The sequence below is a fragment of the Apteryx rowi genome, unplaced genomic scaffold (genome assembly GCF_003343035.1).
Source record: "Apteryx rowi isolate R43461 unplaced genomic scaffold, aptRow1 scaffold_750, whole genome shotgun sequence".
NCBI lineage: Eukaryota > Metazoa > Chordata > Aves > Apterygiformes > Apterygidae > Apteryx > Apteryx rowi.
Genome location: NW_020451039.1, coordinates 109,714 through 127,195, shown reverse-complemented (window position 1 = coordinate 127,195; position 17,482 = coordinate 109,714). Strand labels below are relative to the sequence as shown.

At 36.1% G+C, this 17,482-nt stretch overlaps 1 protein-coding gene across 1 annotated transcript in view; it reads right to left on the bottom strand.

The window, feature by feature from the left end:
* ABCA13 (ATP binding cassette subfamily A member 13) overlaps positions 1-17,482 on the bottom strand; it is a 201,325-nt gene that overhangs the window by 113,239 nt on the left and 70,604 nt on the right. Inside the window, exons 24-30 of the mRNA XM_026088100.1 lie at positions 11,899-12,075; positions 9,488-9,785; positions 8,514-8,628; positions 6,714-7,043; positions 5,303-5,372; positions 3,154-3,288; positions 1,648-1,782 (exon numbers count right to left, since the gene is read on the bottom strand). Coding sequence (XP_025943885.1) covers positions 1,648-1,782; positions 3,154-3,288; positions 5,303-5,372; positions 6,714-7,043; positions 8,514-8,628; positions 9,488-9,785; positions 11,899-12,075 — 1,260 coding nt within the window. The remainder of the gene's footprint in view (positions 1-1,647; positions 1,783-3,153; positions 3,289-5,302; positions 5,373-6,713; positions 7,044-8,513; positions 8,629-9,487; positions 9,786-11,898; positions 12,076-17,482) is intronic.

Sequence of the window (17,482 nt, the reverse complement as noted above, 5' to 3'; positions counted from 1 at the left end):
ACCAGAAAAATTAAGTCCAAAGCCAGTTTAAGACAATGTAGGGTCTCCGGTGAGGTTCGGAGGAAGAGCTCTGAATTATTTCTGATCAGCAAAATGATCACTCTAGGACTTCTCCCCAAAGGTCTGTTCCAAGTGGGCACCCAGCCCAGGCTTCCTGCCATCCCTACTCTTTTGATCATACTTATAGTTTGTAGGACCCACACCCTGACCCTTTCCTAATACACCTCTGACTCCTAAGTGCTTTCTGACCCCACTGAACAGGCCCTGACTCAGACTCCATGGCAAAAACACAGGAATCACAAACAGGAGTCTTGCATGGGAGCAAGTTACTTTGCCCCAGCTGTTCCAAGCTGATTACCCATGACTACATTTATCCCACTATCAATGCAATAAAGCTCAATTCTTATGAAAGGGTAGGCTACTCTGCACGCACAGCAAGGTTAGAGTTCACACTCAGGCATTTGCTGCCAACCAGGTAACATTTATCAGTGTAAGCAGAAAACTTAGACTGACCAGATCCACAAAACTGGACTCAATCACTTGGATGACTTAAGCCAAAAGCTCACATGAGTAACTTCTCAAGCAGAGGAGGTTGGGGTTCCCCCCACCCCAGCCCTTTCCATAGAGGGTCTATGAACCCAAGGTGAAGGTCTTCATTGTTGGTAAGGATCAAAGACAGTCATTCCAATAAAATGGAACTGTCCCAACTTGCAGAAATTCAGACAAAATTCATGCTACTAGTTTTTCACAAGTGTTTAAATGAACCTCAACACTTTTTGAAATTTGCCCTACTCTAAGATGTGCCAATACAAAAGGCTGCTGAGCCATTCAGCTTCCTCATCTACGCTACAGACAACTGGATCACTTGTCAGTTACTGCAATTGCCAAAAAAAAGTTTTTCCAAGGCCCAAGAGTGAATATAGGTGACTTACTCCTCCTTTTGCAAAACTTAAATGAAAAGAAATATGAAAAGTCCTTCAAGGGGCCTGAGAGGAAAAAAAAAAACTAATTTAGTTTTAAGCAATCAAGCACAGAAATGGAAGGGCAGTGAAAGTGTCTGTAGACAGATAAAAAAAACAGTAACAAGAAGAGTAACTTTTAAAAAGAAGAACAGGTAATGAACGGTAATGATTACAGAAGAGGGAAATTAAGAATTTGCAGGGAGAGAGGAGGACAAACTTAAGTTTTCTACAGAAACAAGCAGCAGATTAAAAACAGCAGAATAGCAGGAAGAAAGAAAAGAAAGAACTTAACGTTTTAGTAAAGCACAAGACTTCTCAGATTCAATAACAGTATGAAAGGATGCAAGAAACTTCAGGAGATCCTAAAAGAGCAAAGAGGTAACACAAGGACGGGATGGACACAAGAAATATTTATATAATAGAAGGTTTTTGGTTTTGTTTTTGTTTTAAGTTTTCTAAACTATTTCTATACAATAGTTTTAATTGAATCATTCAAGCATTAGAGGTGACAGCTCAGTTAATAGTTAGTATATAATATACATAGTATATATTATATCCTGGAGGAAAGAAAAGGACAAGATCTAAAAATATATAATTTAGGAGCAAGCAATGATAATAGAATATTGATCAAAATCAGCACACCATTCAGAAAAGAACATTTATTAAAATTATTACTACTACAAACCTTTTTCTTGGAAGTTTTCATATTCTTCTTGGAAGAAAAACATATTAGAATTCAGATAATGTTTCTTTCCACACAAGTTCTTCCAGTAGGAAACAGTAAAAGGAAAGTACCATTGGTTTCTTATTCCAAATTTTCCTAGATGTTAGGTACAATAGAAACAGTTACAGAATTCAATGTCTTATGTCTCTATATAGAATACTACTATCTTATCAGTTGTGCAGAGCTGGCTACAATATTTAATCAGCTCAAATTCTGAGCTGTGTTGAACAAACCTTATTAAAGTGGAACAAAGAAGTCATTTAGCTGTAACACTGAGTCCCACAACAAAATAACAGAGCCTCAGAGGTACCATGCTTTACCCTGCCCCCAAATCAGCTTCAAAGCGCAACAGAATCAAGGGATTAGTGATATAGTCGCAGCCTAACAAGATCTTGTATACTAAAAAGAGAAAAGAAAGTGCACCAAATGGCCTGCCAAGGCAAATAAGCCTTATTTTTTTATTATAACATGTTGCACCAATCCCTAAAGATTCCTCTTTCATCACTGTATGTACAATTTAAACCAGTCAGCATTAGAAACATTCATTGTAGCGCATAAGCAAAGGGCAATAGTAAGCTCGAACATACAACCTAAACTTTGAAATTCCCTGATCCTTCCATGCTTCACTTACCAATCACACAGCACATTTTGTGCACTGGAGTTGCCGTTCATCTACAGATAATGGCAGGTGTCAATTCAAGTTAAAGCTTGACAAATTCAGTTGCACATTCCTCACACCCCTATCTTTCAGGGCAAAATTAATTTTTTCATTTTTACATTTTTTAAAGAAACTCAGAGTCACTGGAAGAAAAGACAACTTATGCAAATCTGAGGAAAGGCAAATTTCAAACAGCTATTGAGGCATTAGGATATGATTCCAAATGTCCAAATCAATGACATTCACAAAACTTGGGTATTGAAAAAATATCCCAGCACTTTCTGAAATTATGCTTGAAAAAGTTAATTACTTTTCATTATGACCTGCACTCTGGAGTGACTGGGAATGAGATATAGTAATCAGGCAGTTCAAAGGTTTTCTTCGTGATCTGAAAGTATATTGCTGTTCATGGGTATGATCCCAAGTAATGACCTGGAAGATTCCTCCACTTTCACAGGAGGTTTTGCTACTAGACTGAGCTTATTGTGGAGTCTCAACAAAATCCCAAATTATTCCTTCAAACATTTGCCATTCTTATAAACAAACAAAATGAACTTCATGCCTTGCTACAAATTCTAGTCCATTTGTTAGCACTATTTGATATCTGTGTATGTAAAACGACTTTCTTACTAAGTCTTTAATGGCAATCGGGCAGTTTTTCATGTACAAGCTTCAACTCAGATGAAATATTTGTTTTTGTTTTAATTCCATAGAATAAGGAAAGCCAACTCTATTTCATTCAATGGCTACATCTGTGGATGCTTCCAAAACATAACAGGCTCAGAATTAAAAGAGCACTCTGTTCTTACCAGGAATAATATTGCTGAAATACCAGCCGCCTATAGAATATAAAATGGAGTCAAAGAACATCATCCAGCACATCCATCCAAAGGTCATGTATCCTCCTTGTGCTATTGGCTGGTACATATTATTCCACTGAATTCCTAGTAGTAGTAGTAATAATAATGATTTTTAAAAGGTCAAAGCTAAATCAGTACAGCATTAAGTATCACAAACACATTGACAACATATACACCAAGGGTATTTAAGCAATGACAGAAAAAGACTGAAGTTAGGAACAGGATTACTGTTATTAACTGAACAGAAATGAACTGCCATGCCTTTCCAAGCCTCTGTTTAGAGCAGCAGGTGACTCAGCTGCTGAGAAAAATGCAGAGAACTTGTTACAGAAAGGGCTGTTTATGAAGTTTTAGCTGGTCCTTAATTTGGCAAAATAAAAAGAGTTATGACTCTCAAAATGCTCCATTAAACTGTTTAATAAATTGGGCTTTATGACATACTGTTGATACTCAAAGAAATTAGTTATACAAAGTTTCAAGACATTTATATAATGTTAAATCTGAAAATTCTAACTAAGGAGTAGGCTGTTGTGTGCATTGACTTTGTTTAGAGGTTAACTCGAACTACAAACACTAATTGACTGAATAAGCACTTGATAAAAGTTTTCCATTGCAGAAGACATGAAAGGAAGAAACAAACACTACCACTACAAACAGCTACAGTATTTTTGAAAAGTAAAATAAAAGTAATTAAATCATAGATTTATATAAGCATTGCATTTTTTCTAAAAAGGAGCAAAATGTTACTTTGCAGTACAGCAGGTTGTGATATTTTTTCCACAAGTCTTTTTCTACAATTGTTGAGAAAAGCAGTTTTTCCACAAAGCTTCCCCCCCAATAAAGATGAGTCATTTTGATGGGAAATGTCTGGGGAAAATTTTTAAGCCAAATTTTCTACAACTCTCTCTTCGCATTTTTCAGCTTTTGTATCATTACAGTATTTTTCCAGTGCCTAGTGGTTTGAAATATCCATTGTCATCAAAACCGATCTTGCCCTAATAGTAACAAAAGAAAGGGATTCCATCCCTTTATATATTTAGATACATAAAAAATATATGTCCTTTGCCATTTATCAAGGGCCCAAACATTCACATACTACTTTTCTTCAACTCCAACATCAATAGGGGCAGCTTCTTACCTTGGGGATAGTAGGGATCACTGGGTTAAACCAGGCAGTAAATTGCTACAACACTCAATATTTCAAAAGATATTTTTTTCCTAACACTTAAATCTGTACAATACAGATTTCTTGTGCATTTCTGCACCTTGCACAGTAGCCCTCAGTGGGAATTTCACCAGCTGTCTCCAGGCTTGCAGAGACAGGCATCTTGCGACTCAGACTGAGTACGAAAAGGGTCATATAGGAGAAAGTTACCAGATCCTTTACAAAGTAAGGCCTTTTTTTTTTCCTACTTTCCAATGCAGAACAGTTAAATATTCATTTTAGCATTACCTTGAGAGTGATTAACATATACTGTTTCATTTCATATACTATTTCACACAATATTGTTCTCATAAACCTCCACGGATATACACCAGTGCATGTGAGCCTACACAAATCTAGTACAAAACTCTCCATTGATATCCCCACCATCTAACAAGCATCAGAGCTGCCAGTGCCATCAATGACAATTCCCAAGAAACTTCTGTAGGTGCTATGCCCACAGCCTCCTCCACTGGAAAATGAGAAATAACATGTTCAAAYAGGGAAATACTATTCAGACAGATGCTGATCCTTAGGTAGCTCTACTGAATTTTGCTGAACTTAAAATTTGTTTTTGCATCTTTAACTCTTTCATCAGCCAAACACACTCACTCTGCCATCTCTCAGTAGATGTGGCAGAGACTTTCTTCCAACCTGTAATGTCAATCATAAGACAGAGCAACTCAAAGCCTGCTTTAAATTACTGCTAGAAAATAAGTGACACAAAGTTGACTTGTTTCAATGGGCATTAAAAAGGTTTTTGTCCTCCCTTATGATCTGTGCTGCTCACTCATGATTAGAGATTTTTTTCAAAACAAAGTAAATGGAAAACATTTCCAAATGTAGTTACTTGAAAGCATAATTACAAAGCTTTTCTCTAACTGGAGATCTTACCTACTTCCTGACCCTCAAAGAGTGTAACGAAAAATATTCCTTGCCCAAAGGCAGTTGTAGACAGAAGACCCTACAACACCAGAGGAGAAACAGGATGTGAACATCAAATAAAACACTTCGTTAACAAGTTCCATAAAACAAATAACTTGCAATATTAAAAAGCAAGCAGAAAATAGAGTTTACTGCTTCACATAGGCTAATGGCCATTTTTCCCTTTCAGATTTTAACAATACTCCCCCACATATTGCAGTAATATTCACTCCACTTTAAAGGGCTTCGCCAACTTAGTTATTAATATTGGAAAGCATTATTTAATTTTACCACAAGTTATAGACCAACACAAATCTACCACATATTGAAAACATGTAATGCATAACACTGTAACAAGATGTAAAGCAGGCCAGCTTTTTTCCATTATTTTATGCAGTATGAATTGTTCAGTCAGCTTAATTTGATGTTACATATGCTTTCTTTTGAAAGAGTGAAGCCATTAAGTGTGAAGTACAGGTCTGCATTACATAACAGTGATACTTGGATGACCCAGTCAGGGATACGCTATGTTAAGACAGCGCAAAGACATAAAACAGCTTATGGCATACATACAACAGGAGAGGATGTGGAAGAATTGATGCCTAAATAACAGGTACCTCAGACTGTATAAAACAGATAATGACTAGATAAATTCCTGATCTAATCCCCATTGTACTCAATGGAAAACCAAATTCCTGCAAAGATCAGAATAGTCTAAAATGGATTCAACAGCAGAAGGGCTGGATTCCTACACAAAGTTTGCAAGGTTAAAACTAGCAAATATTTACATATAGATTACTGCTCTGCTTCTACTTAACAGTAAAATCCTATGTGAGGATTTGCAGTAGACACAAGTGCACACTCCATCTACTGTTGATTGACATGAGGTAACCTAAGCCTTTATGTGTAGACATAGGTTGTATCTACAACCAGATAATTGCCCTAGTCAAACAGTCATCCCTAGTTTTCCCTGCAGTTGTGGCAGTTGCAACCTGTAGCTTCAGCATACAAGATTCGCCTGAACATTAGATCTCCTTTTCAAGAGAAAGTGCATCTAAAATATTTGGTACATGTATCATTGAACTGGGGCATAAGAGAGAGCCTGCATGAGGACTAGTTTGTACAATTCATTGTAGACCAAAAACATTAGAGGCTTTGGACAGATTACTGAGGATAATGTATACTGCCCAGATCAGCTGTTACACAACTAAAGCAAGATGCCCTCTAGAATACCACTCTGATTCAAAACATCCTGCCATACATTCTGCAAAACAGAAACCTGGGACAAAATTAGTAAATTATATTCTACTTTTTCAAAATTATGGAAATGCACAGTATGCTTGGAGAAGGAAGAGATTAGAAAAGGAAAAGAAATACTTACCGTAACAATCTGACTGGCAAAATTCAACTGGTTTTGCAGGACCAACAAAACTATGTAGGGTAAAAAACTGATCATATACACAAGGCTGGCGCACAGAGCTGCTGTATTGGCACTGCGAAAAAATGCTCCCAACAGATAGCTAAACATAATAACTGCCACTCCAAAATCCAGGAGGAAAAGGAAGATGAGGAAGCTGTTGCTGTAAGCAAAGATTCCACTCGCTTTTAAGATGATGACTAGAGCACAGCTGCTTATTGTGAGCACAATGACATTCTCCAGAAACCAAGCCAAGAAATGAATGGCTGGATGTACACCCATTGTTTTCATATACTGCAAGACAATATAGCAAAGACACATCTTAAAGTTAGGATGCTTTTTTTTTTTTCTCTCCTCTCTCTTTTTAAGCAAAACATGTCACCACCAAGACACTACTAGTTCCCCAAAGGATAATGCTATCTTCATCTTGAATTACTTGTCTCCTTTTTCTTTTCCTGGGCTCGCTTCTGTTGCTCTCTTCCAGATCTAAAATTCAGTTCTGAACAACAGCTGCCTCTGAGCTTATCACATATAAGCATGAGGAATCCCAGTGCTCAGGCACAACACTCTTCTTGCATGGGGTTGCAGGATGAGATGGGAGATTACAGGGTCCTCCAGTAGGGAGATTGCCTTCAAATACTCTAAAAAAGTACTGAACATATCTACTGTATAAACAAGTGTTCTTCTCAGCCTGTTGCTGAACTGAAAGTAGTATTTTTTAAAAATGGCAATCTACTCACCACATCCATTCCAAAGAGGAACAAATTTACAATCACTTTTCTTTTTTTTTTTTTTTTAAGTGTGTGTAGAAAAACTTCTGCTAAATCTTGAATACGTTTATAAACCTGTATGCATTATCATGGAAATGATAATTTAGCCAGGTTTGAGGTATCACCCCTCTATTTTTAAAAAACAGCATTTGGAAACAAGGTAATACTACTTCTGAAGAATTCTTCATAAAATGATCAAAATATACTTTTCAGACAATATTGAATTAATATTTTAAAACATTCCCAAAAAAGAGGCCTATCTTACAAGGCAAAGTTTAGAGAAATTAGATAACTTCCCAGATTCAGAAAGAGATTCCAGTAGCATAAAGAGCAGCATAATTTTTCTTCAGAAAAGTTATATTTATCCATAAAGAAAATATATCATAAAAAAACAATCCTATATGCTTAGCACCTGCTGAAACTTGCCACTGACATAAGTAAATAGTTTTGTCTCCTTTTTCCTGTGTCACTATCCCTTGTATTTCTGGTAATTCCATGAAGTACATGGCAAATTTTTTATTTGGTTCAGGACAGATTATCAGATTAGGCCACATATAATTGCCCTTTAAGGGAGCAAAATATGAATAAGAGTCCAAAAAATATGATTCTAATCACAATTCTGTTGGGTATTCTTAGCTATGGATGGACACAGCAGCAATTAAATGCATTCAGTATCTATGAAGAACAGACTCTCAAACCACCAGGACTCATTCCAAAAAAATTCCAGATGCAAATTTTATGAATCTTTTGCTTGTTGCTTTGTTTTATCTCAGGGAAAATATTTGTTTACTAAGAGGACTGATGCTTAAACTCAAAGCAATAATCTTATGGATCTCAGCTGGCAGCTAGAACTTGAACTTAGTACCCAGAGGAAACAAGTGAAAACAAAAATAGTTGGTCTGTGAGTACTCAAAAGTACCTCAAAGTTTAAGTTGAGTATTTCAGTACACTCTATGAAAGCAATTTTAATTTCTGAGGCTTAGCTTTCTCCTACCTCTTCTAGGTGAATCTCTCTTTCATAAACCAACTTGCGAACCATGCCAGCAACAGAAACCATCCATGTTAACATCATCATAAGTGGGAAAAAAAAACCTATATTGTTCAAGAATCTATAAAAAAATATGCATAGTTGTCAGCCCCAAAGGTAAAACATTTTAAAGCAGAAAGTTAACATGTTAATACTAGGACTATTTTCAAAGTACTCATAGAATAGTAAGATTTGAGATGAACAATAAAGACTTATTTTTGTTCAGATTAAGTAATTTGCTTATTTATTTTTCATGCAACTAGCTAAGTATATGTAATAGTACTATAATTTTACGTTAACATACGTCAATAGTAAAATTCATGCAATCCCTCTCTGGGGTGATGAGCCTCCGTTCATATTAAAACAAAATTCAGATTTGTGTCAATTGCAAATAAACACATTTGGAGTGCAAGGGCTATCATGACCCAGTCAACTTTTGCTTCACTGGAACAGATTTCTCACCAGTCAATAAATTTACATAATGATGCTCAGGGTGTTATGATGGTTTTACACAGAACCACCCCATACTTTTTCTTTTGGTCACATCACCTTTGCACCATATTTCATCACATACCAGGAACTAAATTCTCAGTTTGTGCAAAGGATATCTAAGGATGGAAAATGAGTTTCTTATCATGCTTTAAGCTATCTTCACAAAATGTTGACACTGTCTCTATCCAGCAGGCGACTCCACAGCATAGCTGTAAACAGCTTGTAAGGGGTCACTTGCTGGGTAGAGGTTACACAGTGTGCTGTGGACACATCTCCTCAATAACATTCCTTACGGTGTGACATTCAGGTACCAGACATACTGGTTCAATCCTATGCCAGGATAAGCATTCACCCATTGCAAAAATCCAGTGGCTTTCCAAGTCCTCCAGCCAACTCTGGCCTAAACTAGTAACATTTTGGATTAAAAAAAAAGCAGAAAATTTACTTACAGATCACTGGTATGACAAGGGTAAGGCATGGCTTGCACCTGAATTGCTGGCTCTGAAGTATCTGTCCCAGTGTGTACTGAAATAATTGCCCTTTCAATCATGTCTTGTAGAGGAATAAAGATATGGTTGTATTTAAACCCATCAGCTGGCAAGTTCTGGGGATGAGATTTCCACATTGGGTTTTTTATCAAATCTGTTCTCATGCTATAGAGAACACTGGTCCTAATTGTATACGAAATGTGTTGCGGAAGATTTCTAGACTCTTGTGTCTCGTTTCTTGGCACGTTGAAGATGATACCTGACACAGAAGGAAAAGCACTTAATTCTCAGGCTTATATAATTTATTTCTTTTTTTTTTTACATAGCTAACTCATGGCCAACTATTAAATTACAGTAGGATACACTCATCTGTCAGAACAGACCTTTTTAAAGTACACTGCTTTCTTGGCTTACACACAAAAATGGTAGGTTTCATACAGAGACAATTTCTTTTACATTCCCATTTAATCATATGATAAATGGGTTTGCAATGACCCTTTGTATCTGAGAAAATCCCTTCTGTGATTTGTCCTTTGGAATTGCAGCTTATTCTCTTTTTATCCAGATTTAATCCATTTTGGGGGACCGATCTCAATTCCACAGTCAAACCAGCTACCAGAAAATTTGTCCAAAGCATAACCACCCCTGGAAGTGGCTGAAAAAGAAAAAAGTACTAACCCACTAAAATTAACACCAATTTTTAATTTCAGAGTTAATTAAATAACTGCTGGCTTAACACAGCATAATTTGCATGTTTATTTTCTCTAGCTCTGTAAAAAGAAATGTGGATGAAAGTTTTATCTGTAGCTGCAAAGATGAAGTCAAATATAGTAAATTGACTGTACTTCCCTATTGGATGACCGAGACATTTTAGGACTTCTTGATGAATATGAAAAGTTGATCTTTTTTTTCCTTAGAAAAGGAGGAAGATTTCTCACCTACCACCTGGCTCTCAAAAAGATAAAARTCATAGAATACTTTAGTCTTTGCTGTACAGCTTATTTTTTCAACTAGCCGAATATATTTCCCCATTTGTGCAAACAATTAATTTTCTAAGTTCATAAGGCTATGAAGGTTGCAAACAAAGAAAACAAGGAAAAATTTAGCTACAGTTTCATGTCTTACTCTGAAAAGGAATATATGCCTACATCTAAACATGCAGTATTGAGATATTGAACACATTAGGACCCTTTCACAGTCTTGAAAGTAAGCAAGATGTATGTTGGCATATGATCCTCCCCTATGCAAGTGGGCACAAAATGGATCTACAGCACGACAATTCACTTTCCTGAAGGCCAGGATCTGTCCATCAGTTTCTTCCTTTCAAGGGTCAAGCAACTTCATTCCCTATAAAGATACTCTTGAGCAGCTCTCCTTCTCCCATGGCCTGGTCTGTTGGCTTTATACTGATGCAGGCTGGCCATTTCCACCCTCTGCAAGGGCATGGGCTGCATGAGTGACAGAAAAGGCACAGGAGTCCAGACCATCTGAGTGTTATTCTTATATATTGCTTTTGCACAGTTTTAATGTTTCATTCTCTCAAACTGCTTTGATATGATTTCTGTTGTGAAGGAGTCCACGGAGACAATCAAAAAAACCAAAACAATTCGGAGGGGGAAAAAATTATGGCACATGTTATACTGACTTAAACGGGGACAGTATTGCTTGCTTTCTTTAGGAAAGGCTACATGCAACTTTAAAAGCATTTCAGGCAAGAAGAGAATGCGTATAATAATAGAAACATTTTTGTCTTTTAAACTCTTTTCAGTGCAATTAATTGATTCTCAGCAATAAGGATGTTATGCAAGAAAAGGATAAAGTGTATAATCCCAGGGAGGAAAAGAAATAACATCAGTTGCTTAAGAATTAATTTACTCTAAATAAACAAGTTAATTTCTGAGGTGTTTGTTTAAGAATGAAACTTAGAAAAAAAATCCTCTTTCCTCCTTTTTGTAAAGTCAAAAAATATGAAAATTAAAATGCAAAAGGAGAAAAATGAAGTGGTTTTGTCAAAATGAGTAGTCCAATTTCCTCAGTAGTGTGTATTTTTCAGTTCTTTTTATTCAGTTTTAAATGTTTATGATTCTTCTTTTCCATATCATATTTCATTAGAAATAACAGACTCCAAGGATTCATTTCAGAACTCCACAATCAAAACAACAATATAGTTGGTCTTAACTGCATATTTTACAGCACTCGGATGTTGGGAAATATCTGTATAAGGTAAATGGGCACTATTTATCCTATATGTGTTTCAATATATACTTTGAAATTGTGTAAGCTTAACCAAACTTAACAAGAAACACGGACAATGACATTTCTACAAAGTCTGATATTTTCCTGTCAATATACATTTTAAATAAGATACTTACTAGCCAAAAAATTATTTTGCTGCATGAGCTCATGAGCCTTCTCCTCCAATTTCTCAATAGATTCAAAAGGCTGGAAACGATCCAGTAATATACAGGAAGATGTATTTACTAAGAGCTGTGATAACAGGTCAATCTGTTTAGTTGCTGAGCTGTTGAGCATCTTGTCCATCATAGTTTCTAAGAGGAAACAAATTGAACTGCCTTAGTTTTAATGAATTAAACAGAACAGAAAGGTATGTTCTCTCCTGCATATCCTGTAGGAATAAATACCCTTTGTAAAAAAGACATTTAGGGAACAGTTTTCAAACACATCAGAATATCAGTGTGATCTTATGGAAGCATAGTTCTTCGTGATTCAGGGGCTTTTACATGTCCTCAGCTACCTTTCCTTTCAATTTCAGAACAAAAGAACAAGAAGTTGTTCTAGGAAAAAAGACTGCGTCCACGAACTTATAGGATGTGTAACGTTTCCTTACCCTGCCATAACTACTCTCCCAAATGTGAGAGAATTATTCTATTTGGAACATCCCAGAACAGACATCTGCCTTTTTCTTTTAGCAATACATGACCAGTTCTTACCTCCTTAGCATGGCTAAAGTTTCAAGCAGATTGTCACATAGGGCATAAGCATGTAGACTGAAGCCCTACATTTAAAATAAATAAAATAAATTTCCATAAAAATAAAACTAGAACCTCTCCATTTTGATTTGGATCTAATTTATGGATCTAACGTGAAGATACACACTGAACCAAGGCCTGGGTTCCAAAAACACTGAACCTTTGGAGGAGTTCAGACCTCCATCCATTCTTAGAGGTTTGTCCTTAACATTTGAGGAAATAATCAGGATAGCATGAGCTAGAAACAATCTTAATTCATCTGAATGTCATAGAAACATCCAAATTTCTCAGGTAATAAACAACAAGCTATAGAATATCCAACACAGGTTTCCTTCTTTAGTTTTTCAAGACTCACTTGAACACATAGGCTTTAAAAAGGATAGGTGATGATCCCCCTCCTGCCCCGATATCAGTGGTGATAGATCCTGGATCACAGATGTTAGTCAGGTATGCAGCATAGCAAATATTAGAGCAGGAAGGCAAATAAATGGAAACATGTATGGAGTAGTCTGGACAGAAGGCAGCATTACCAGCAAGAGATAAAGAAAGATCATGAGGAGAGGCAGTAGAGGAACTGATAATCTAAACCTCAGAAGACAAGCAAGTAATGACAGGGTTAATTCATGGGTTGAGAGAAAACAGCACCAAGTATAGATAATATATATGTCTATCTACTGCTATCCTTCAGGAAGATAAAGGAAATACACATGCTGGCACTTATATTACAGCATCAGAGAATAGAATATTTCTAATATTAACCCTAAGTAATAGAGTTAAGTTTTCATATATATCACATAAAATTATAACCCTATATATGCATGAATATACATATACACACACACACAAAAAAGAAAGAAATCACCAGACTTCTTCACCAGCTGATCTTCATAAGACCTTCAGTTGAAATAAATCAAAAGTTAACTTAAAATAATCCTCTCTTGTGACTTAAAATTTACATTTTTAGCATATTTGCTGCTTGCTTGGAGCATGGCACAATTAAATGTTTCTGAAAGTGACGTACTGTATGTTAAAATCCGCATGAACCTCTATACACTGGTATAGAAATAACATCTTAATATATGAACACATATAACCACGGGAAAGTTTTAGAATATATAGAAATATTTAGAAATTTAGAATATACATATCTAAGATTGTCCATCTTGTATTTTCCTCATTTATAAATGTAGCAATCAAAATAACAAACTTGGCAGAGCTGCTTTTATTAATATCTTTGTATTTCATAAAAAACAAACTCAGCCTTCACCTCCCACTTAGCTTGTTTAACCTATAAATTAAGTAATTGGGAGGGAATATAATTGTTTTCTATAAAACTACTAGGTAGAAATGCTTTTTAAGCAAAAGGTTGCAAGAAGAATAAATTGGAATAAACTGATCATGAATGAATTTAGGTTGGAAGTTAGGAGGAAGTTTCTAGTTATCAGGCGATTTCAGCTGAGGCATAGCTTTCAGTGACATTGTTAAAGCTATTTGCTTCCAGCTTTCTATATATACAATACCATTTCATTAAAATGAGGGCAGCAGAGGAGTAACATGAAGGAAAGCTGCTCGTTTTTATCCTGACAGCTACCTCCAAGGTCACATGCAGCCCTTTGTAAGGGAAGATTCCTTGGGAGTAAAAACAGTGCATATCTGGGTGACATCACTAAAGAACAAAATCGAGACTCAGGAAACAGGAGCCAAAAAGAAGAGTCTGCAGCATACCTGTCTCCCATTGCTTCCTGAGAGGTTCATAAGGACTGCTCTCAGCAAGGAGCTCACAAGCCCTAGCAGGACAGGGATTATGTAAAATTGGTTAAACCCAGGAAGGTACTGAAAGTTGCTGAGTTGGAAAGCAAGACTAGAGAAACGAAGTTCAGTTGGAGGCTAGTTTAAAAAAAGGGAAGATGAGTTTTCAAAAATAAATACCCTCCCTACCAAAAAAAAAAAAAAAACAACACAAACCACCCACTGAGCAAAACTGACACACTAACTCTGTAAAACACAGTTTTAGAAATTGATAAATTTGACAGGTCATTTTATAATGATATCATATGATCATTTTACAAAATGGACAGAACAGTTCTACATAACGCAGTGTCCCATGACACTTTCCAATAGGAGTAGCAGGGCAAATAAAATGTCACTAAAACTGTTAACCACGTTTATAGCATTGTGGTGAAGTAAGAAAAGATACATACACAAACACCTAGCATTTGAGCATAATTAAAGCCAGCTTAATGCAAGTGAAGATGCAATAAACCAAGGGAATATTTGCTTTAGTGGCAAGACAAATACATAATCACACAGATTAGGTGATTTTAGAAAACTTGAGCTTTGGATGGAAATAAACAGACTATGAGTGGTAAAACCAATAACATATGTGGATACCTTTAAGACTTTAATTGGATCCAAGCAAGATAATTACAAAACTAAAACACTGATGCAGTTTAAATATAATGAAATTTAAAAAACCATAAGAACAGAGGTTTACAGTAACAGCTGCACATGATTATAGACTAATAAAATGATCAATAAGCATACAAATGAACAAAAGCAACAAAAATGAGAAGGCATAGTCATTTTTCAAAAAGAAAAGTGACAAAATTAATTTGTAAAAAGAAGTGCAAAGTATTAGTGCAGAACAGACCCTTGGCACAGAATAAAGTCTGATGTCTCATTTGTACGAGATGGACCAAGATCAGTTTCACAAAGGCATGTATGCCATTGTGATCTATAGCCTGTATTGATTTTTATTTTTTATATGATGTTAATTTTATTGACTGTATAACAATAAAATTAAGAATTTTTAGTTAAGTAAGCTATTCTACTTAAATGATTTCCTGTATTCACTATCCAGCATTATTAACCACTTATTCCATATTGGCAAGTGTCCTTAAATTCAATTCAAAAGCCACAGCTTAACAAACATATGCACAGATTTCTGAGACAACATCGTCTCCAACGGTGAAGACAGACCTGACACCTCAAGAGATCCTGTTGAGTTATCTACTTAATGAAATATTATTTGCTCATAACCTATCACACAGTTCCCTATGTTAAACCCATACAAAAGAAATCCATCTATTACTCAACTAATATATGGAGACAGACATGTTTCTAGTAGGCCTTATGGGTTAAAAGACTTGTTTTTTCTCCCTCTTGCTATCTTTCCAATTGTACAATTTTGTTTTTATTTTAACTCTATTGCAGTCCAGCTTTAACACGAGCGGTGAACAGTGCCTGACCCAGACKAGCTTACAGCTCAATGGTTAAGCAAATTTTCCTAAGAGATGGTCAAAATAAGTTTGAACCCCTCAGCCTAAGAATACCGAGTCCAGATCTCTTAATTTCTGGATTAAATTCTGCACACCACTTTCCATGTTTCTTAGTGAAAGTGTGTGCACCTAGTGGAAAGCCTTCAACCATAGCCTTCAAATCAAGGCCATCAGTTTCAGTGAAATCTCATATTCTATAGGCGCAAAAGGAAAAATCAAGAACTTCACGTCATGCCAACTATGATGGTGCCAGCTCAGGGCCATAGCAGAATTTAAGATTGAGAGTAAAAATCAGCATTTACAAGCACTCAGGAGTTTCTGTGGATTTGGGGCATCTCCTGCTTAGAGACAGGTACCTAAATCCAACATAAATTGCACTTCAGGTATGTAACTTTTATTATTATTTCTGCTCTACAGATAAAGAATTAAGTCTAGGCATAATCTGCATTGCTGTAAAGATCATTTTTTCCTAGCAATAAGGACCACACAGCCCCTTCATGGAGGCATGTGCGAGCTCATCACAGCCTGTCTTCATCAGGTTACCGGAACAGATTTGTGCTTGGTTCATAACTATCCTAATACTCACTGATAACAAACTATATAGATCTCTCATTTCTACCATTATCCTCTTCTGAGAATCACCCAGCTTTCTTGTGTATGACTTCATACTTTCTATTATTACGTTTCATCTCACTTCTCTCTTTCTCTCCAGACTCAAAATTCATAAGTTGTTCTTAAAAGATGTTAGAATATGCCTTTGCATGGACAGTTCCTTCCAACACTATCAGCAACAAGTTTAATTAGCATTCTACTTAATGATAAAGGAACTTTTTTTTTTTTAATCAAATTCTTTAAAAATCTTTAACTTTCCAGCATAACCCTTGGTCTCTTTTTTTTTTTTTTTTTTTGTTTAGTCCCTGCATACCCAAAATCACTCATAACAACCCCCCTCATCTCCTCCAATATAAACTGCTTCCCCTGTGATATCTGTCAGGCCCCAAGCATGTCCTCCCCACTCCCGGGGCTCAAGGCCAACGCAGAGAGGGCGCAGCTGCGGACAGCCCTGCCAGGGGACACTGTCAGCCAGCCTCAAGGGGGGATCTCAGGGGGCCACCCCCTTCCCGTGGGAGCTGTGCTGAGCTACGCCCAGACCTGATAGTATCATATCTCATGCCTTCCTGAGGTTCAGGGAGATCATGCACAACTAATTCCTGGTAAAAGAAGAAAGATACAGACAGCTTTTGCTTGTCTTGATTAAAAACACACTGCATCCATTCTGATTTTTTTTATTTATTTCCATTTAAAGTATATATTTCCTTAAAAATTTACTACCAGAATTTACTGCTACATAATAGAACTGTAGCTACCAAGATCACTTCTCCCTTCCCTCCTCTTAAATATAGCTCCTATATTAATAGTTCCTCCATGACAGTTCACCACTTCTAATTTGTTACCAAATCTGTAATTCAATAATTCAGGTCTTCTAATATTCTAAAATGGAAATGATCCAGTCCCTCAGAAAAAATAATAAAAAAACAGTTAGAAATATTTGAGACTAATTCAGCAAGAGAATTTAAAGACAAGTATTTTAGTATCATCTAAGTAAGGACAACATTCAATTTCAACTAAACAGTTCTAAGTTTAAGATAAGCAGACTTATAATGTCTAATGAGGTAACTGGTGTATGC